Source organism: Pipistrellus kuhlii, unplaced genomic scaffold (assembly GCF_014108245.1).
Source record: "Pipistrellus kuhlii isolate mPipKuh1 unplaced genomic scaffold, mPipKuh1.p scaffold_m20_p_41, whole genome shotgun sequence".
NCBI classification, from domain to species: domain Eukaryota; kingdom Metazoa; phylum Chordata; class Mammalia; order Chiroptera; family Vespertilionidae; genus Pipistrellus; species Pipistrellus kuhlii.
This window is the reverse complement of record NW_023425542.1, coordinates 472,814-495,897: the sequence shown is the minus strand read 5'-3', so window position 1 is coordinate 495,897 and position 23,084 is coordinate 472,814. Positions and strand designations below refer to the sequence as shown.

General features: G+C 36.5%; 1 protein-coding gene and 1 pseudogene across 4 annotated transcripts in view; one reads left to right on the top strand and one right to left on the bottom strand.

Moving 5' to 3' along the window:
* The window catches only part of TRIP11 (thyroid hormone receptor interactor 11), a 62,290-nt gene that overhangs the window by 20,885 nt on the left and 18,321 nt on the right, over nucleotides 1-23,084 (top strand). For all 4 annotated transcript variants that reach the window (XM_036411592.2, XM_036411593.2, XM_036411591.2 and 1 more), the window contains 10 exons: nucleotides 433-798; nucleotides 4,234-4,274; nucleotides 5,094-5,177; nucleotides 5,734-5,946; nucleotides 7,154-10,171; nucleotides 12,913-13,053; nucleotides 13,653-13,846; nucleotides 16,353-16,516; nucleotides 17,633-17,736; nucleotides 19,706-19,805. In XM_036411592.2, the coding sequence (XP_036267485.1) occupies nucleotides 433-798; nucleotides 4,234-4,274; nucleotides 5,094-5,177; nucleotides 5,734-5,946; nucleotides 7,154-10,171; nucleotides 12,913-13,053; nucleotides 13,653-13,846; nucleotides 16,353-16,516; nucleotides 17,633-17,736; nucleotides 19,706-19,805 (4,425 nt within the window). The remainder of the gene's footprint in view (nucleotides 1-432; nucleotides 799-4,233; nucleotides 4,275-5,093; nucleotides 5,178-5,733; nucleotides 5,947-7,153; nucleotides 10,172-12,912; nucleotides 13,054-13,652; nucleotides 13,847-16,352; nucleotides 16,517-17,632; nucleotides 17,737-19,705; nucleotides 19,806-23,084) is intronic.
* On the bottom strand, nucleotides 2,194-2,861 carry LOC118704194 (annotated as a pseudogene).

Below are 23,084 nucleotides of genomic sequence, written 5' to 3'. Positions count from 1 at the left end.
ACCAAGGAAAAAACTACATTGACACATCATAGTTGCCCAAAATCCATAGTTTACTTGAGGGTTCATTCTTAGTGTTGTACATTGTATGATTTGGACAAATGTATAATGACATGTATCCATCATTGTAATGATGTCATACAAAGTATGTTGTACAAAGTATTTTTACTGCCCTAAAACTCTGCCTATTCTTCATCCTCTTTTTCCCCTGCAACTGATCTTTTTATTGCCTCCATAGTTTTGTCTATTCCAGAATTGTTATTATAGTTGGAATTGTATAGCCTTTTCAGATTGTCTTCTTTCACTTCTTTCATGTGATCCGGTTGTTATGCGATTGGTTATTACGCTTCACGATGTAACGATCATTTGCATATTACATTTTTATTATATAGGATTGGTATATTTTTTGTTTTTGACTTTATGTTTATGTTCCAGGTGGCTCAGGAATTGCGGTAACTGATTACCCTAAAATCCATGAGATGCAAAGAACTATTCAAGTTCTACAAACTGAAAAAGTAGAGTCTGCAAAAAAAATAGAAGAACTTGAGAAACAAATAAAAGATATAAGTAAAAAATTATCGTCTTCAGAAAATGACAGAGAAGTTTTGAGGAAGGAACAAGAACGACTAAATGTAGAAAACAGGCAAATAAGTAAAGAATGTGAAAGCTTGAAACTGGAATGTAGTAAATTGCAGCCTTATGCTATGAAGCAAAGTGACGCTGTGAAGGAAGAGGAAAGCATTCTTCCACAGAGCACATCACTGGAAGAAGAGGTGTTCAGACTACAGCAGGCACTGTCTGGTATAAAACGTTTGGAACCTATTCCTGATTGGTGCTTCATTGCATACTACCCTGTTTCCCCGAAAATAAGACAGTGTCTTATATTAATTTTTTCTCCCAAAGTTGTGCTTGGTCTTATTTTCAGGGGATGTCTTATCTTCCCATGCATTAGGTCTTATTTTCAGAGGATGTCTTATTTTCGCGGAAACACGGTAGTTGTTTTAGAGACACTTTGTATAGCTGGGTACTTTGTGGAAATGAAATATTTGTGAAAATGACTGGAATTTGAATAGAATTGTTTGGTTTAGATTAAGTGTCATAATAGATTACAAATAGGAATTTTCTACTAAAAAGAGTTAAGTGTTGTTTAGGTGACTCTTAACTTCTGTTCCTCATCTTTTAAGTATTTGCATGAAACATTGATTTAGGAGGCCATGTATAGACATTTGTTTGAGGGAGAAGTGGTCCTATTTCTGTTAATTTCTAAAGAACCAAATATTTCCTATAACTTACTAGGGCTCAGACCCTCCAGTTAGGGAATTTAACCTTCCTTCTTCAAAATCTTGTGTTACCTTTCCAAATGATCTCCTAAATCTAAGCAAGCCTGAGAATGATAGGAGCCATAGGTCTTCCATAGTTGTCCATACTCAAGGTGATATTTAGTTACCATACCAGTGTTCTGTGTTACAAAAAATAAGTATTAAATGAATTAGGCCAAGCAGCAGTACTCAATTCATGCAAGGAAAACAGAACAGGAGCTCTTCGGGCTGAAAAGATGCATCTTATTTTCCACTGTGTCCTCTTCTCACAATAAACTCTGACTATATGAACTCATTCATTCCTGCTCTGGAGGTTTCTAGCCTTGTGTGTTTGTGAGTGCCCCTCCTCCCCTCACCCTCCTGGCGCCCTTCCTTCTCCCCACCCTCCCACACACACCATCTAGTTTAGGGGTGTCGAACTCAAGCAGAGAAGGGGCCAAAATCTAAAATCCAGCCTAAATCGCGGGCCGAATGGTTTACTGAACAGTCATAAACTGTCATTGTGATGGAAACGCAGCGGAGTGCAGTGATGACAGCGCGGTGCGGGCCACATTGCAAGGCCTGGCGGGACGGATTTGGCCCGCGGGCCTTGTGTTTGACACATGTGATCTAGTTGTTTGTCATGAATTCTTGACCGGAGTGCCAAGTCTATAAATTTGAATTTAAGTTAGGTTCAAAGTGAAATCTCCATGTTCTCCTCTCTCCTTTTCCTACCTTGGTAATTGCCAGCATTTATCAGTCTCCCAAAACAGAAAATTTGAACTTATCCCTTAGAAAGTTCTGTAAGTTCTTTGTACTTCAGTATTGTTTCCCAGGTGAGCTGTAGGGTTTCTCATAGGTACTTTAGTCCTGGGAGCTGCCCATGAAGGCAAAGGGAAAGCTGTGCAAGTTAGATTCTGGACATCTTTCTCATTTGACTTCAAAGTAGCTCAGCTCTTTTGAAAATAAATGTATTTAATGTATTGGATGACCCTTATGAGTTTATTTGCTTTAAAACAAACTTATTGCCCTAGGCCCGTGGTCAGCAAACTGCAGCTCGCAAACTCATTGCAAGACCCGTGGACTCACAGGCAAGGTCTGCAGTCCTCACAGTTGGTCTTCAGAGGTGGCCTCATGGGGCAGGTCTATATATTGACTGGAAGAGCCACAGGAGAGATGTGCTGGGTAGCATTGCTAGTTGGTGTCTGTCAGAGAGAGCACTGCTTGGAGCAGATCCTCATGGCAGCAGGCTGGTAATGCTACCAGGGAGATGAGGACATCACTAAGCTCCTATTGGAAGGATTCCACAGAAAGCTCTGTGAGTTCCTCCACGTCCCCAGCCAAGGCCAGGAGGAGCTTCTGAGGCTGGTGGACCTGGTCTGTCTCTTTCAGCAGCAAACGACATGGAGGCAGTACATGTTCTCGAGCATGGGCTCCGGGCTGAAGCTGAAGAGACCAGCAGCATCGGTGCCCTCTCCCCAGGTCCCCACGCTTCTCCCCACCCACAGTGGACATGCACCCACTGCACTGCAGCCCAGACTGCTCTGAAGAACCCTGTGCCCAGCTTGGAGCCTGTCTCAACAATTTTGTTTGTTTGTTTGTTTGCAGCCAGAATGATTTTTCAGAAATGCAAAGCAGGTTACATTCCTGACTAGTACTCTGTGGCCCCCTGTGAAACTTCTTGATCAGACGAGTAATATCTTAATGATCTGTTCCTTGTCTGCCTCCTCAGTTTCAACTCTTCCTATTTTACCTTTCTAAGCTTGAGTCATGTTTAGCTTTCTGTATGGCTCCTTAAGCTGGCAATGTTGTCTCTTAGCTCTGTTGTCTTTGCATTTACTGTTTTCTCTGTGTAATGTCTCTTTTCACTCCTCCTTATTTGCATATTAACATTCAACACAGGTCTTGTATTCACTCTGAGGCATTTGCGCAGCTGCTTCCCTGGCCCCACGTGCCACCCCACCCCACCCATTCTTCTGGATTAGGAGTTTGCCCTGTTTGGCCTAATAGAACCTTGTGCTCCCTGTATCACACTGTACTGTAATCATGTGCTTACTTTTCTTTAAAAAATATATATTTTATTGATTTTTTACAGAGAGGGAGGGAGAGGGATAGAAAGTGAGAAACACTGATCAACTGCCTCCTGCACAACCCCTACTGGGGATATGCCCATAACCAAGGTACATGCTTTGACCGGAATCAAACCTGAGACCCTTCTTTAGTCAGTAGGCTGATACTCTATCCACTGAGCTAAACGGATTAGGGCATGTGCTTACTTTTCTTCCCCTCTGAATTGTAAGCTCCTTAAGAGCTACAAAGACTAAATTTTTCCATTTTGTGGTCTAGCAGCTGACATCATAGTAAATGTACAGTATTTCCTATATGAACATTGAATGAATTACTTCAGCTAAAGTCATGGTATTCTGTATTTGTGTTCTAAAACCCCTCTGTTTATGTATCTATCCGGAATACCAGATTGAATGATCTTTTCATTAGTAGTCATGTCTAAGACACTTGAGAGAATTGATAGATTGTATATTGTTGTATAAATATACATTTGTGTTTTAAGCCCTTCCCCCTCTTGGTCTTAGTCCTTATGCTATTTACTGTTACACAAACTAATCAGCTCACTTTGAAACAGTTGTTAATGTTTTTATCAAGGCAATAAATATGACTCACTCAGAAATACAATTATAATTTTTTTCTTATATTGTTTCATAGAATTGGATTTTAACATAGTTTATTCCTGGCATTTATATTATGGCTTCTTTGGAATAGTCAAAATAAAAACAAATAACAAACATATATTTAACTCTAAGGGCTTGCTAATTGTGCTTATAAATATATTTTAATTGGGTTTCACTTCTGAATTGAATTTTAGGATGGAATTATGAAGTTATTTTAAAGAATTCTAATGTCAGATCTACTGTTTTCACAGATGCTGAAAGTGAAATAACAAGACTGAGTCATTTAAACCAGGTAAATAAATTTTAAGAGAGAAAGCTTTTATTGGTTTACCCAGAAAAACCATTACAGTTGCTTATTCTGTGTGTGTTTTTAAATATATTTTTATTGATTTCAGAGAGGAAAGAAGAGAGGGAGAAAAAAGAGAGAAAGAAACCGAGAAACGTCAAGGATGAGAGAGAATCATTGATTGGCTGCCTCCTGCACACCCCTAACTGGGGATCAAGCACACAAGCCGGGCATGTGCCCTGACCAGGAATCCAACCATGATCTCCTGGTTCATAGGTCGATGCTCAACCTCTGAGTCACACTAGCCAGGCTGTTGGGTTTTTTTGTTTGTTTGTTTGTTTTTTAGTAAATTCATGTGAACTTATCCTAGGAACTTTTTCTTAGGAATTTTATGCTTGCTGATTAGTAACAAACTTTTTGTATTATAAATTGACAATTTAAAAAATTCCGTAATTGAAAAGTTATAGTATATCTCTTTGAATATTAATTAGACAAACGTTATATTTGTAGAGACAGATCCTCTACCAAAATGAGAAATGCATTTTGGTTTTCCTTTATGATATTTAAGGAGTTGTTTCTTTTTCTGATGATTACAGGCTATTTTGTAAATGAATTTGTATATTTTTTCAAATACAATAAAGAAATTCTCTCTACAAATGTCTGTTAAATGAGTATGGGCTTTTTAGATGGTTCAGTGCTGTGTGCTTGTAATTTTTATGCCGCTAAAGATATGCAGAATACAAATGTCCAATTGTATAGCTTGCCTGCTTTCTTATAAACTCAAAATTTCCTGTTATCTGAAAATTGTTTTTAACATGTTTACAGGATAATCTCACTGAAGACAATCTGGAACTTAAAATGCGTGTTCAAGTTTTAGAAAAAGAGAATTCATTATTGATTCAAGAAAAGGTGGGTGCAATAAAAATGGGGGCAGAATTAAAATGGTATGTATATTATATATCGATCAGGGCTAAGAGCCAGTTTATATCAAAATAAGTGTTTAGTTCTGAAGGTACAGCTGATCTCATCCATGCTTGTCAGGCCAGGTTGAAGTACTGGGCAAGGTTCAGCGTATGATCCTGGTAGAGTTTCTGGTTAGAGATAAACCAGTAGGCGTACAGATATGAGCAGAAAAGAAAGGTAAAGGTTCTTTGGTTTCAGATGAAGTCCTGACAGCAACATATACAGGTGGGTCAGGAGCCTGGAGTGGCATACTGTAGTAACTATATGTACTGCTTATATGCCCCAGAATGTGTGTAGTGTGGTGGACAGGAATTTTTAAGTGGTGAGGGGTAAATAGGGACATTCTCAGTGGTAGAAATAGGGTCTCTTGTTTATATTGGTAGCAAGGATAGAGTGAGATTTTGTAATGTTATGTTGGGTTTTGTTTATAATTTTTAATCTTTTAGTGTCTCTTCTTCCAATTGATAGTATGTGTTGTGTTTTTCCCCTTTTATCATTTAAGGAAGAGCTTCACTTATCACTTTTAAAATTAAACAATGAATATGAAGAAATTAAAAGTACAACTGTGAGAGACATGGATTTGGATTCAAAATTACATGACTTAAGACTTAATTTGGAGGCAAAGGAACAAGAGCTCAATCAGAGTATTATCGAAAAGGAAGTACTGATAGCTGAGTTAGAAGAACTGGATAAGCAGAACCAAGAAGCTACAAAGGTAATAAGTACCATATTAAAGACGGTGTGGTAGCACATTCTAGCCAGTAGACTGAACATCAGATTCACAAGCAGGGTGAATGGTGTGATTTAATTTTGTTTTAATATTTTAGTTCATGCTGTAGTCATAGAGGTTGGCAAACTTTTTCTGTAAAGTGTTAGTAAATGTTTTGGCTCTCCAAGCCATGTAGTCTAAGTTGCGTCTGCTCAACTCTGTTGTCATTATATGTAAACAAGTGAGCCTGACTGTTTCAATTAAAACTTTATTTATAAAAACAGGTGGAAGGCCTGATTTGCCCCATTGGCTGCTGGTGTGTTGACTCCTGCACAGTGTTTAAAGTTGAAAATAAATAACATATATCTTTTATCTTCTTTAGTTTTAAGTTCTAATTTCTAAAATAATAAAATGCTATAAAATATTAGTAATTTTGTTGGTTTTTAAAAAATATTTTATTGATTTTTTTATAGAGAGGAAGGAAGAGGGATAGAGAGTTAGAAACATCGATGAGAGAGAAACATCCATCAGCTGCCTCCTGCAACCAAGGCACAAGCCTTTGACCAGAATCTAACCTGGACCCTTCAGTCCGAAAGCCAACACTCTATCCACTGAGCCAAACCTGTCAGGGCTTTGTTGTTGTTTTTTAAAAGAGTTTTAAGAAGGATTAGAGCCTGGCTGGGATGGCTCAATGGTTGCGCATTGACCTATGAACCAGGAGGTCACAGTTCGATTCCCAGTCAGGGCACTCGTCAGAATTGTAGGTTCTATCACCAGTGCAGAAAGCAGCTAATCAATGATTCTCATCATTGATGTTTCTATCTGTCTCTTTCCCTTCCTCTCTCTGAAATCAATAAAAACATTTTTTCTCAAAAAAGATTATAAATAAATAGCTGTAACCGGTTTGGCTCAGTGGATAGAGTGTCGGCCTATGGACTAAAAGGTCCCAGGTTCGATTCCAGTCAAGGGCATGTACCCAGTTGGGGATGTGCAGGAGGCAGCTGATCGTTGTTTCTTTCTCATCGATATTTCTAACTCTCTATCCCTCTATCTTCCTCTCTGAAAAATCAATAAAATATATATATTTTAAAAAGATTAGAAATAATGAGAATTATTATTCTATTGTATATGACATTTTATAAAATTGCCTTTAGGTACTAAAGTGAGAATGTTTTAAAGTTAATATGCAAATTAATTTTTTTTTTTTTTGCAGCACATGATTTTGATAAAAGATCAGCTATCAAAACAGCAAAATGAGGGAGATAGCATCATCAATAAACTAAAAATAGACCTAAATGATGAAAAAAAGAGAGTTCATCAACTTGAAGATGATAAAATGAACATTACTACAGAGTTAGACGTACAGAAAGAAAAGTTAATTCAAAGTGAACTGGTCCTAAATGACTTGAATTTAACCAAGCAAGAGCTAGAGGATAAAATAGAAGATTTAGTAGATCAACTGAATAAATCACAAAACAATAATTTAAATATCCAGAAGGAGAACTTTGAGCTTAAGGAACATATTAAACAAAAGGAGGAGGAACTTTCTAGAGTCAGATGTGAAATAACTCAGCCTCTTAATCAAGACTCTAACAGTAATCTTAAGGATGACTTACTTAAAGAAAGAGAAGCTGACATCAGAAACTTAAAGCAAAATCTTTCAGAAGTAGAACAGCTCAATGAAAATTTAAAGAAAGCTTCTTTTGATCTCAAAATGGAAAATGAAAAGTTGGTTTTAGCATGTAAAGACTTAAGACTTCAGTTGGAAGAATCTATTGCTGGTAACAATCAGATTTCTCTAGAAAAAAACACCATTTTGGAGAGACTAAAAACGGAAAAAGGACAGTTAGAAGCAGAATTGTGTCGGGCTGAAAAGAGGCTGTTGGAAGAAGCAAACAAGTATGAGCAGACCATTGAAGAACTGTCAAATGCACGGAACTTGAGTGCCTCTACTTTACAGCTGGAACATGAGCGCTTAATTAAGCTCAGTCAAGAGAAAGACTTGGAAATCGCAGAACTCAAGAAGAATATTGAGCAGATAGGTATTGATCATACAGAGACTAAGAACATTTTGTCATCTAGTTTAGAAGAGAGGAAGCAATTAACACAACTTATTAATGAGAAAGAAGTTTTTATTGAAAGACTTAAAGAGAGAAGTTCAGAGCTCCAGGATGAGTTAGATAAATATACTGAAGCCTTAAGAAAAAATGAAATTTTGAAGCAAACCATAGAAGAGAAAGACAGACATCTTGGATCCATGAAAGAAGAAAATAATCACCTAAAAGAAGAACTGGAACGACTCAGGGAACAGCAGAGTCGAGCTGCACCAGTGGCTGAGCCTAAAACCCTTGACTGTATTACGGAACTTGAATCTGAGATATCTCAATTGAATATAATAAAGGATAATCTTGAAGAGGAAATAAAACAGCACCGAAAGATAATTGAAGATCAAAACCAGAGTAAAATGCAACTGCTTCAATCTTTACAAGAGCGTAAGAAGGAAATGGATGAGTTTAAATACCAGCATGAGCAAATGAATGTCACGCACACCCAACTCGTATTAGAGAAAGATGAGGAAATTAAGACTTTACAAAAAACAATTGAAGAAATCAAAACCCAGTTGCATGAACAAAGGCAAGGTATTCAAACAGAGAATTCTGATATTTTTCAAGAAACAAAAGTTCAGAGCCTTAACATAGAAAATGGAAGTGAAAAACATGATTTATCTAAAGCTGAAACTGACAGATTAGTTAAAGGAATAAAGGAACGAGAATTAGAGATTAAACTTCTAAATGAAAAGAATATATCTTTAACCAAACAGATTGATCAGCTGTCCAAGGATGAGGTTGGGAAGCTAACTCAAATTATCCAACAGAAAGATTTGGAGATTCAGGCTCTCCACGCTAAAATTTCTTCAGTTTCCTACAACCAGGATATTGTTTACCTTCAACAGCAGCTTCAGGCCTTCGCTATGGAAAGAGAACAAGTATTAGCTGTTTTGAATGAGAAGACTAGGGAAAATAGCCATCTTAAAACAGAATATCACAAAATGATGGATATAGTTGCTGCCAAAGAAGCAGCCCTCCTTAAGCTGCAAGATGAAAATAAGAAAATGTCTACTAAATTTGAAGGTGCTGGCCAGGAAATGTTTCGAGAAACTGTTCAGAATTTATCTCGTATCATTCGAGAAAAAGATATTGAAATAGATGCATTAAGTCAGAAATGTCAGACCTTATTGACAGTTTTACAAACATCCAGCCCCAACGATGCGGTGGGAGGTGTGAATAGTAATCAGTTTGAGGAGCTTCTACAGGAGCGTGATAAATTAAAACAACAAGTAAAAAAGATGGAAGAGTGGAAGCAGCAGGTAATGACCACAGTACAGAATATGCAGCATGAATCAGCCCAGCTTCAAGAAGAACTCCACCAGCTTCAGGCACAAGTGCTGGTAGACAGTGACAATAATTCTAAGTTACAAGTGGACTATACTGGCCTGATCCAAAGCTATGAGCAGAATGAAACCAAACTCAAAATTTTTGGGCACGAACTAGCGCAAGTTCAGCATAGCATAGGGCAGCTTTGCAACACCAAAGATCTTCTTTTAGGAAAACTTGATATTATCTCACCTCAGTTCTCTTCTGGATCATTGCTTGCCTCCCAGTCTGCAGAGTCTCTTAAGGCAGCTAAGTCTGAAACATTAAGTGAAGCTCCTCAGCAGGAGATAGAAGAGCTAAGAAAGTTGCTGCAGGAGAAAGATACAGCAATTAGAACGCTCCAGGAAAATAATCACAGACTGTCGAATTCAATCGCTGCCACCTCAGAGCTAGAAAAAAAAGAACACGAACAAACAGATTCCGAAATTAAACAGCTGAAGGAGAAACAAGATGTTTTGCAAAAGTCACTTAAAGAGAAAGACCTCTTGATTAAAGCCAAAAGTGATCAATTACTTTCTATAAATGAAAATTTCAAAAACAAGGTGAATGAAAATGAACTTTTAAGGCAGGCAGTAACAAACCTGAAGGAGAGGACATTAAGTTTAGAAATGGACATTTGTAAATTAAAAGAGGAAAATGAAAAAATAGTAGAAAAAACTAGGGAAAAGGAAACAGAATATCAAGCATTGCAAGAGACTAATATGAAGTTTTCTATGATGTTGCAAGAAAAAGAGTTTGAGTGCCACTCAATGAAGGAGAAAGCTCTTGCTTTTGAGCATCTACTGAAAGAAAAAGAGGTATGTTCTGGGTGGGGTATTACTATGTATTGAGGGTAGGAAGTTCGGGTAGAGGGGATTTTTTAACGTTACTCCATATTATCTTTGAAGAGGAATATGAATTTGTTCATTTTAGAAATACTTATGTTAAGGTGTCGTGTTTTGTTCTAAATAAATATTCTTCAGAGTCATCTGGAAGTTTCTCCCCCAAATTACTAGTTATTTCCAATATTTTTTAATATTGGGTTAATCTTTTAGAGCCTGTTAAGTAGGAAAGATTTAGTAATAAAATTTTTAGAAAATAGAAATATGCTACAAGAGTATTTTAAGTCAGTGCAGTTTAACCAAATTTTAGGCATATTTTAGTAGCTGCTAGTAATATTAACATTTCATAGGTTTTTGTATGTAAAGAGAAGCTCTATGAAATACATCTTCATCTTTGACAATCTGCAATAGGATATACATTTTACCGTGTGTGTGTGTGTGTGTGTGTGTGTGTGTGTAAGTGTGTAAAACTGAAGTTTCAGGAATTAGAAATTACCCTTACTATGTGTGATTCTGTATTTTAAGAAGTTTGACATGCTTGCATTAAATTGACTTTTATGAATCAGCCACAACCTAGGCTTTCAAAGCTGTTAGCCATGAGTAGTGCTTTTCACATAGTAGGCTCAGTAAATATCCTAATCCCAGCTCTGTCACTAGTGTGACTTTGGCTATGTTTTGACCTTACTGGTTTGTTTATTCAATAATAAAATGGAGGGTTGTAGCAGTTATATATGTAAAGCATCAGTAGCTTTTGATTATATTTAAATATTTGCATGCAGTTGATTTTGATTTTAATAAGAATGTACTGAAGACCTTCTACTACATCATACTATGATAGATGATGTGTAGGGCTTTTTGGTAGTGTTTATTACTCTGATTTCTATATTTTCAGTGGTAGAAGTTTGGAAAAGAAATGGGACTATTCAGCTAGTGCTTCTTGAGCATTTATGTACTGCCAGGCACAAGATACAAAATGATTTAACTTCTTTTGCCAGTTAGGTTCTCTCTTAGAATCCTAGATTAAGGTTTGGGAAATGCTTCATGTAGTTTTCACTTTAGTAAGAAAAGTCTTGTTTAATATTTCCCTTCTTTGCCATTTGATTAAGTAGGTACACTTAACAGTGTTGAGGTGTTCTCCCTTACATATAACGTCTTAGCTTCTTGTGGTGCTGCGCTGGAATTGGTATGAAAAAGACTCTTGAGAGCAGAAGCTTTCTATTGCTCACTAACCAAAATTGGGTGTAGTGTCTTAGGGCTGATACCTGACTATAAATAGACCAATAAGGTATGCAGATTTAAAACAGGCTATAAATAGCCTGTTACTTTTTTGTGCTTTCTAGAATTGCAGCTATCACCTTAATTTCATGGCCGAATTTTTTTTTATGTTTGTTTTTTTAAAAATTGATTTCAGAGAGAGAAAAAGAGTGGGAGAGAGAGATAGAAACATCAATAATGAGAGAGAATCATTGATTGGCTGTGTCCTGCACGCCCTTTACTAGGGGGATCAAGCCTACAACCCCGGGCTTGTGCCCTGACTGGGAATTAAACCATGACTTCCTGGTTCACAGGTTGATGCTCAACCACTGAGCCACACCTGCCAGGCTCATGGCCCTATTTTTGTAATGGTTATTTTTTCCCCCCTCCTGCTGTTTTTAATATATTGTATTTGTATGGAATGTAATCATTCCTTTTCCTAACCATTCTAGCAAGCTATCATTCCACAATTGCTTTCTTTCATTAAATTGTTGCCAAAATATTCTTTAGAATTAGATTGTACATATAAAATGACTTCCCTAGCCCAGCCGGCATAGTTCAGTGGTTGAGCGTCGACCTATGAACCAGTAGGTCAGAGTTTGATTCCCGGTCAGGGCACATGCTCATATTGTAGGCTCAATCCCCAGTGTGGGGCCTGCAGGAGGCAGCCGATCAATGATTCTCTCTCATCATTGATGTTTCTATCTCTCTTCCTCTCTTCTTCTCTCTGAAATGAATAAAAAGATATATATTAAAAATAATAATACTGACTTCCCTATTTCTCCTCTGCCAGCATCTTGATACTTACTTTCTCCAGCAACAATTGTGAATGCCTGATGAATGGACACACACACACACACACACACACACACACACACACGTGAGCACACACTTTTTTTGAGTGATTTGGGGTTTGTGAACATTGTTGTTTAGGGTAAATTTGAAGAGACTGTGTCTTTTGAGTTCTTTTTGCATATATCTAATAAACTTTTTCTTTAAGAATCATTTTAGATTATTAGAAAAGTTGCAAAGATAGTACAGAATTCCCATATACCTCACACCCAATTTCCCCTTATTTTTAACATCTTACATTACTATGGTACACTTGTAACAGCAGTGAACTAATATTGATACATTACTATTAACTAACGTTCACACTTTAGCCGGCTGGAGGGAGTTAATGGGAGAAAAAGGAGACATATGTAATACTTTCAACAATAAAGATTTTAATAAATAAATTCACACCTTATTTGAATTTCCTTAACTTTTAACAAACGCCCTCTCCTGCTTCAGGATGCCATCCAGGGTACCACGTGAGTCCTTAGGCTCCTTTAGACTGACAGCTCCTCAGACTTCCCTTTTTTGATCTTCACATGGATAACTATATTTTAAAATTAATTAATGAAGAAATGTCTTTCTTAAATGTATTTTTATTTAAAGCTGAATTTATTTCTTTCCTAAAGGGCGAGACAGGGGAGTTAAATCAGCTTTTAAATACGGTTAAGTCAATGCAGGAGAAGACGGTTACATTTCAACAGGAGAGAGATCAAGTCATGTTTGCCCTGAAACAGAAACAGATGGAAAACACTGCTCTGCAGAATGAGGTATTCTTTCACTTTAAACAAACAGATTCAAACACCAAGTTTAATAATTATGAAGAAAACTGTCAACATTAGCATTTAAAATGAATTTCTCTCATCGGCGGTTTTTTGCTTATTCTTGCTCTAATGTGCTATGGTAGGATTTTGATCTAGAATGCATTTTGCTTCAGTTCTCAAAAGTGAAAATCGTGATCTAATCATTATGTTGTACATCTGAAATTAAATTATACCTTGATTTTTTTTTAAATAAAAAAGTGAAAACAAAGGCATATCTTGGATATAAGAAAAAATTTCCCATCATAAAATATGGAAAAAATGAGATTTACTGAAAAAGTAGTCTGTGACAAAAATTTAATCTTTGTGTAATTCCATTTACTATCATAGCCACAGGCATGAGGTCTTACAAAAGAAACCTTCCACATGAATATTCAGGATCATTTCAGGAGACTTTTTTCCTAGCATAAATACATCTTGCAGTATGAGAAAATAATATACAGTTAATACACTTCAGTAATTGGAGGGAAATTTGATAACAGGTAGTGGCTTGTGGAGGGGGAGGGAGCATTTTATAGAAGAAAAATAAAGAAATGTCCTCTATCTAGGTTCAACATTTACGTGACAAAGAATTACGCTTAAACCAGGAACTAGAGAGATTGCGTAACCATCTTTTAGAAACAGAAGATTCTTACACCCGTGAAGCTTTGGCTGCTGAAGATAGAGAGGCTAATCTAAGAAAGAAAGTCACAGCATTGGAGGAAAAGCTAGTTTCATCCTCTAGTGCAATGGAAAATGCAAGGTAACTTCCTCCCTTTTTTTAGTCTTACTATTAACAAATCTTGATTATAATACCCAATAAGCATTTTTCACATTTTGCCTTATTTTTTTTCTTATAAGATTTATTTTGTCTATTTTATAGATGAAGAAACTTAGAGAAAAGAGGTTTAGTAACCTTTCTGAGGTCAGGCAGTGTGTGGGGGTTTCATACTGGGGTCTAACTCTTAACTAGATCTGGCATTCAAAGTGAGGTTTCTTGGAATCTTAACCATTACCTAAATAATTGCTTCTCATCATTTAGGAGTTTAGGCTTAAATCCCAACTGATTCATTTAGTTTTCAAGCTCCTAAAGGACTAATTTAATTAAATTTGTGTGATTTTATTTTTAATCAAATGATCTGAGGTTGAACAAGGTTTGGCTCTAAAAGGGAGTAAAGGAAGTAGCAAGGTGAAGAATTAAACTGGGTCAGTAAGAATTAACTCTTGGTTTCTTAGAACTTTTGAAAAACCAGGTGTATAGATAGATAGATAGATAGATTGATTGATTTGATTAAGGACATATGTGTCCTTATCTCCTCGTTGCCCGCCCCCCCACTCATGCCCTTTTTTCTCTAATTAAAACTAGTCTCTGCCCCCTTTCATTTACCCTTCATAATTGCCAGAATAGCCTTCATTGAGTAGATGATCTTGTTACTCCTTTTTCCAAAATCAGTAGTCTTATTTCTCACTATCATCTACATTATCCAAACTTTATCATTCAGTTATTCAGATACAGCTATTTTTCTATTTCTTTCTACTTTTTGTTTATGTTCTTTCTTCTACCTGAAATTGGGCCTGATCCTAACAGTTTTTCTGTCAAATCCCACATGTTCTTCAAATAGCATTTTCTTCTTAAAGAATGCTTTATTTTCCACCCCACTCCTCAAACCCCAAACCAAACCCTGGTATGATACTATTTCCTTTCAACTCAAATAGTAATTTGAGTCTTGATAGGGCACTTCTATTTATACTTTATACAGGTAATGTTGACTCATCTTATACTTTCTCCCACCCAAATAGAATGTAAGGTTACCAAGGGTAGGAATGATGTCATTTATTTTGTACCCTTCCCACAAACATGTTCTCACACATAGTTTAATAGATGTTCATTAAATATTTTTATATAAGTAATTCAAATCTACAAACCTACCTAACAACAGTAACATGTGGTAATCTGTTAAACTCTTGTCTTTACTATCTTTGATTTTCTAACCAGCAAAATTGAATACAACTCAAGAGACACCTGTCTCTAAGGGCAGTTGTCTCCTGTTTATCAATTTACTGCTCTTTCCACAAGAGGGTGCTACTGGGTAAAGTTTCTTCAGAGTAGCTGCTCTAAAAGGACTTTGACGGGCTTCTCGAGTAAGAATTTAACTGGGTATTAAAAACCCAAGAAAGACTATTACAATATTTTGTATATAATAATTATACATTAAGGAAGTACATCAATGACATAAGCTTGGATAGGTGCTATGTAAATCTCTTAGGAGACTCTGATTTATCTTTTGGGGCAGTTGTAGAGGTTATTTAATACACAGAAAGATGATGGTAAAAGATAATTAACTAGTAAACAGATCAGTTAATCTATGGCACATGTGTCAAACACAAGGCCCGCAGGCCAAATCCGTCCCGCCAGGCCTTGCAATGTGGCCTGCACCGCGCTGTCATCACTGCACTCCGCTGCGTTTCCATCACAATGACAGTTTATGACTGTTCAGTAAACCATTTGGCCCGCGATTTAGGCTGGATTTTAGATTTTGGCCCCTTCTCTGATTGAGTTCGACACCCCTAATCTATGGGCTCACCTTAGGAAAGCTGTGACTTCATCATGACTTCACATGTTAACAGCATGAGGTGTCATAGAATCATTGCTCATTAGATTGGAAGCTGGACAAAATGCCTTCCAAGGGCCCTTAGAACTTAGAATTTTATGATAAATTACATCATAGAGTTGCTTTTTTTTTTTTTAATTTTCCTCGTGGTGACGGTTCTTATTTACGCAATGCTGTCTGTAAAATTGATTGCCATTTAGAGTCACTTTCACAAGAAGGATGGTTAAAAACAGGGAGAACAAAGATCAGAGGCACTCTTCAAGTTTCTTTAATGCGATAAAATATAGGTCACATTCATGGAGACAGGAAGTAGAATTATGGTTGCTGGGGAATGGGGGTTGTTTAATGTGTGTGGCGTTTGGCTGGGTAAGATGAAAAAGTTCCGGAGGTGAATGGTGGTTGGTGATGGTTATACAATAATGTGAATGCACTTACTGTAGTGCCACTGAACTCTACACTTAAAAATGATTAAAATGGTAAATATTATATATATTTTACCAAAATAAAAAAAGTAGGAACAAGACTTCGTCTTGTTTAAGTTATCTAAATACTATGAAGTCTAATTTGCATTTTTTCCACCAAAATGTACGGAAAATGTTTCAGCTTGTAAAGAACCTAAATAGAAACAGTTTGACTTTTATTCTTTTTTATTTGAAGCCATCAGGCCAATTTGCAGGTAGAGTCATTGCAGGAACAATTGAACGTAGTCTCCAAGCAAAGGGATGAGACTGCCCTGCAGCTTTCTATGTCTCGAGAACAAGTAAAGCAGTATGCTCTATCACTCTCCAACCTGCAGATGGTACTAGAGCATTTCCAGCAAGGTGAGTAGTATGGTTAGTCTCTCACTGAAGAAAAATTATCCTAGTTATTGGGAATTATGGCTTATTTCAGTGCCATTTTAGATTAGGCCTGGGGATATGGATATCTTTGAAAGGTTACCCACTAGTTGGGGGGGGAAGATAAGTAGTCATCAACAAGTTAATTTAGACTGCTTTTATAATTAAGACTAGAGAACATAAACTATATATAGTAATTATTAAAATTTATTTTAGTATGTTATGAGCTATTAAGATTGTTGGGTAACTATAAGTGTAACAAAAAAGGATGATCACGCGATAATGAGGGGGATACAAAGGAAGAGAGAGCACTGGTAGAAAAGATGGTTAGGTTTTTAAGGTATCGGTTAGAGGTTGAATCCACTTCAAAGAGTTAATATCAGTAACTGCTGTCCTTTGAAATATTGATGAGCCTATTCTTAGCTCTTCATCTATACTTTGAGGTAATTATGTTTTCTAGTCCTGGTGGAAAATAGTTTTTGGAGACATAATAATGGCTGGAGCAGTTTTACCCTGATAACTGAATATGCTTTCTCACATCTATCTCCCATCCTCCGATTTACCCCCTTAGATCATTCACCCATCCATTTGTTTATTCATACATTCAGTAATTACTGGCAATGAATTAACTGCTAGTGAGGGCAAGTGGGTGATTAGGGGATATGAGGCTAATGAAGCAACAGAGTTCTAGTTTTGTGCCTTAGTCATTCTTTAAATTTGTACATATTTAGGCCTTCAGGGTTACTCATGGTTGAAATGAATTTTAAACATAAGATTTTAGATCTACTCTATATAATACTAAACGGAACATGTGTACAAAGTATATGGTACTGGGGCCATAGGAAAAGCTTTGCCAAAGAGGAAATATTTGGGTGGAGTTCTGGAGGGGGGGGAAGAGTTTGCAAGATGGACAAGCTGGAGAAGCAGTTAGGCAGGAGAAACTGATCTCATTACCGTAATTCCATTAACCCTATCACTAAGGCATCTATAATTGTTGAGACATATGAAATGTTTTTGTTGAATTGTTAAAATTTCTAGTGGTTTAAAATTCTAATTTTATCGCACAATTGCAAAATACTATGTAATTTTTTTCCTCTTTAGAGGAAAAAGCTATGTATTCTGCTGAACTAGAAAAGCACAAACAGCTTGGAGCTGAATGGAAGAAAAAGGCAGAAAATTTGGAAGGAAAACTGATATCAGTACAGGTTGGTTGAAATAATTTCCCTTGAAAATATTTTTTTGATGCAATTTATGTTATCCCATTAAATTTTTCCTTTGCAGAATAATCCTTTAAAATATTTTTATCTTTATTATTATGCTATATTTCATATATACAAAAATCATAAGATGTAAATAAAATGAACATTCATGAACAGATAAGACACCAAAGTGACTTGCTTTTAGATTTAGGATAAACTTTTCTAAGTCATGAATTGACACTGGTGGAAAATAAAATTTGTTTATCTGTTATGTTGTTCAGGCTCATTAATATTCCAAATAAGTAAAGCCATATTTCCTATAAAGTTTTGAAATTATTAACTATTGAGTGGCTGTAAAATAGTATCCTATATAATAAAAGGGTAATATGCAAATGTTTTTAAAAATATTAAGTTTCTTGTAAGAAAATCTAAAAGATCACATGTATGTAAAGAGGTTTTCACAGAAGAGCAGATCTAGCTGTCCTGTAATCATGAGAAAACACTCAAATTCACTAGTAGCTAGGGAAATAAAAAGTAATGATGTAACATCACTTTATACCCATCAGGCTTACAGAAATGAAAAAGAACATTTGTTACTATCTTTCTTGATTTTCTGTTTCTGCTTTTTGTAGCTTTTATTCAGTACTGTCACCTTTTTAAAAAATATATATATATTTTATTGGTTTTTTACAGAGGGGAGGAGAGAGGGATAGAGAGCTAGAAACGTCCATGAGAGAGAAACATAGACCAGCTGCCTCTTGCACACACCCTACTGGGGATGTGCCTGCAACCAAAGTACATGCCCTTGACCTGAATCGAATCTGGGACCTTTCAGTCCGCAGAGGGACGCTCTACCACTGAGCCAAACCTGTTTCGGCCTTTTTTTTTTTTTTTTTAACTTTTGTCACCATGTTGTCTTTTTGTAGTAGTCTTTTCTGATTAGTTCCTCTTAACAGAGTATTGTGTTATAAAGTGTGGGTTCTGCCGAAGGACTTGTATACATGCATATAAGTACAACCAATGGACATAAAACTATGGGGAGGGAGGGGATATGGGGGAGGGAGGGAAGGGGCAAAAAAAAAAAATCATTAAAATATGTAAAAATAAATAAATAAATAAATTAAAAAAAAAAAAAAATAAAGTGTGGGTTCTGTCTTTCACACTTTAGTTGCTTCATCTTGCCCAAGGTCATCAGCAGAAATGAAAAGTGTTGATGACTCTAGGAAGTCTAATAGCCCTATTTGTGAAATAGTTTTTACATGCTGCTTTTTATTTTTTAAATATAAATGTATGTATATATGTACCCTGGCTGGAGATTGAGCCCACAACTTTGGCATATTGGGATGATGCTCTAACCCAGTGTTTTTCAACCTTTTTTGGGCAAAGGCACACTTGTTTCATGAAAAAAATCACGAGGCACACCATCATTAGAAAATGTTAAAAAATTTAACTCTGTGCCTATATTGACTATATATAAAGTAATTCTCTTGAATAGGAATCAAATAAACACAAAGAAAGTATTTTATAATTACTTTATTATGAAATATTAAGTAAACAAAATAGTGAAAAATTATAAAATTCTTGTCTTGTCTGCACCTACGGCACACCAGGCAACATCTGTGCCGGAGAACAGCGGTTGAAAAACGCTGCTCTAACCAGTTGTCAGCTCTCTGGCCAGGGCTTTACTTGTTGCTTTTTTTGTTTGTTTGTTTGTTTGGGGTTTGTTTTTTGTTTTTAATTAATCCTCACTGGAGGATATTTTTCCATTGATAGAGAGGGTAGGAGGGAGGGAAAGAGACAGAGAGAAACAAGGGTGTGAGAGAGATGCATTGTTTGGTTGGTTCCCTCAGGCAACTGAGATAATGCCCTTGTCAGAATTGAACCCACAACCCTTTAGTCTGCAGCTGATGCTCTGTACACTGAGCCAAACCAGCCAGGGTTACCTGCTGCTTTTTAATGAACTTTTCTTCTTCAGGAACGTTTGGATGAAGCAAATGCTGCATTGGATTCAGCATCAAGACTCACAGAGCAATTAGATTTAAAGGAAGAACAAATTGAACAACTTAAAAAACAAAGTAGGTTTTTTCTTTTCTTTTCCTTTTTCTCTTTTTCCTACAAACTAGTATTGAATTAGTTGTAACTATCTCCTGTGCATTGGTGCAGTTGAGTAAGACCAGCTTCCTTTGTTGTGTGTCTTCCATTTCCATCTCCCATTAACCAATTTGCTTCCATTTGAATACGGTCCTAGTGAAATCAGACTCATAAATTGGCCCTGGCTGTCCAGTTAGTTTTCCTTGGTATCTAGGCAGTCCAGTTGTGTGGGCTTGACTCTGTTGACCATCAAGGGGATTAATTTGATTTACCTGATTTTTATGTTTATGTCTTCTCTAATCAGTCCTACTTAAGAATAGCTTAAAGGGAATTAAAGCCATCCTACTTAAAGCCATCTGATAGAGAGTGCAATATCATCAAGTGAAAGTAACTTTTTGTGTAATGAATGTCTGGGCATAAATAGCTTTTTATGATTATAGATGGTGCTTTACATAACGGCCACTCATGTATTTTTTGATGCTTATAAGGTTTCTCTTAAGCCTTGTCAGTTCACCATGTTGAGTGCTGTACTTAGGAATATGAATTGGATCTCAGAAAATCAGGTGGTTCTCAAGTGCTTTGTTGAATCTAACATCTGACAAGGATGGCATGTGCTCATTTAATCTCTGCTTAAAAGTCCTCAAGTAGGGCTGCATTTAGTAGGTAACAATGGAAGATTGTCTAAAGGTGATAAAGGGATCTAGAAATGCAGCAACTTGAGTTGTCTGGGTTAGTCATAGTAGCACCAAAGCACAGAATGAACTTTTCCCTTGCCAAAATTCATGTACCACCTAAAATAAAATAGAAATTAGAAACAGGAAGAACTAGAAGGTGGCACAGCAGAGATACTATCAGACAACAGAAACAGGACTTGGAGGCTAAAGAGGCAAGCAGACAAGAACCTCTAAAACATGGATGCCAAACGACAAGCCAGAGTAAGTGGGCCTACATCCAGCAGGAGTCAGGAGATAAGAGGTTTTTAGGAATTCAGAAAATTATAAAGTAGATCAAGTGAGGTCATTTCTCTCGAAATAACTTCATTCGGAGGCAGATTACTGGCCAACTACAAGTCCTCCGTTTACTTTGAAGGACTTGGCTAGTCTGGGAATTCTAAAATTTTTTTTTTAAAATATATTTTATTGATTTTTTACAGAGAGAAAAGAGAGATAGAGAGCTAGAAACGTCGATGAGAGAGAAACATCAACCAGCTGCCTCTTGCACACCCCCTACCGGGGATGTGCACGCAACCAATGTACATGCCCTTGACTGGAATTGAACCTGGGACCTTTCAGTCCGCAGGCCGACGCTCTACCACTGAGCCAAACCGGCTTCGGCTAGTCTGGGAATTCTAAATGCTTCAGAGGGCCTGGAAGCTGGCAGCAGGCACACAGTTTTATATTGAGCACCATGGACATTTTCTATAACATTTACTGTATGTTACTTCTTTTACTCTGCACAGCAACTTTAAAGTAGGTAGTACTAGTTCCATTTTATAAGTTAAAGAAACTGAAATTTGGACTCTGATGCTTTACCTTTGGCCAAAGTTCATGTTATATCTTTTCTTCCTGTCAGGAAAATGGCTTTTTATAGACTGACTTATATTTGTTCTGTATATCTCCATCCCCTTTGAAGGAGGACAGTATCCTCAATGTTGAAATGGTTGCTCTTATCTGGAGACAGAATTTATTGGGAAAATTAGATTGAAGGCTAGTGCGGCTGCAGCATTATCTGGAAGACATGAGCAACTCAGAGGGAATTGCTATCTTAGGGCAGGGCTAACTAATGGAGGTGAAAAGCAGTATTCTGTCACTCCTCAGAATCGGTGACAGCTCAGTGTTATATGTCATGCTATTAGAATGTCTGAAGCCACATCCCCTTTTAGACATCTACCTGAGTTATTCTTATCATAGTAGATAAATATCAGAATTCTTACACTACTTAGTACTTACTCAGGCATCCATTTAAGCTCTCAGTAGTAGATTTTCAGATTTTGGTTATAAATGACAAGACTTAAGTGGCCTAGGTCCCTATTCATGTAAAAAATTTACAATTAATATTCATTGTAAATGTATAGTACCTTTGGACTTACTTTGTGGAGTCAGTATTAGCTGTAGAAAAAGCCCTAATTATGCTTATACAACTGATATTTGAAAGGCAGGCAAAAGGCCAGTACTGCATAGACAGGAAGTAGGGGGTAGAGAGAGTTCTCTTATGCCTTTAAGCTATTCTTGCCATTTACACTCTTCTTAACATTCTGTTTTCTTTTATTACCTAAGTACTTGATATTGCTTTTATATCTTTAAACCCAAATGTGATTTTATTTTCTCAAAGCTACACTCTTGATTTGATAATATAAATAAAACTTTGATTGGCTTGGTTGTTTCAAAAGAATCATTGTATATTTTCTTTCACAGATCATTAAGTACTTTAAATGTTGATTGATGTTGTAATACTGTACTTTATTTTTAACACAAAACTTGGCCAGACAGCAAAAATATTTGCCAGGAGAAACAAGTTTGAAAAGGACAGATTGGCTTTTGTTGTAAGAAGGTACATAGAGACTTGAATCGTAGAGGCAAAGTATTGTTTTATTTCTAAGCGTATGTTGACTGATGATTAGTTGATATGCAGTTTCAACATTTAAACAATATTAGGAAACTCATTTTAAAAAGTGATATTTTATTCAAAATGCTGATTATGTCATTGCTACCAGAAATGAGATGATTAAGTCTTGTTAAACATGAAAAGGGAGCTATTGTATATAATACCAGGATTAAAACAGTAATTGTTGATGATTTCTATCATTCTTAGAATACGTAATTGTTAGTGCCATGTACGTGTAACTGTGCTTGTGAGTTTAGGCTCTGGATGGAAAGTATGAAGGTGCCTTATCAGGCATTAAATTCTTAATGACAACCAACTACTTGGCTTCATTTTTGATGCTGTGTGAGAAACTAGATAGGATTCCTTTTTTCAAGGAAGTGACACAGCGCAGGTACATCATAGGTTCATAATTTCAGATAATGGTGTACAACAGTGTTCTTCAGACAGTGCATATTTAGTTCCTAGAGAACCCCATTAAGGGGCAGGAATATTCCATGGGAAGGAGCTTGAGCAGAGCCCCAAACCCTTCCAGGACTTTCATCTTGACAGTGTGCAAACTTCTCTCTCATCCCCTACCCCCTAAGAGAAAGTAACAATAAAAGAAAATCCTAAGATGATAGAGGTGCTGCTGTACTTTAATAGATATTGTTGGCTTGTCG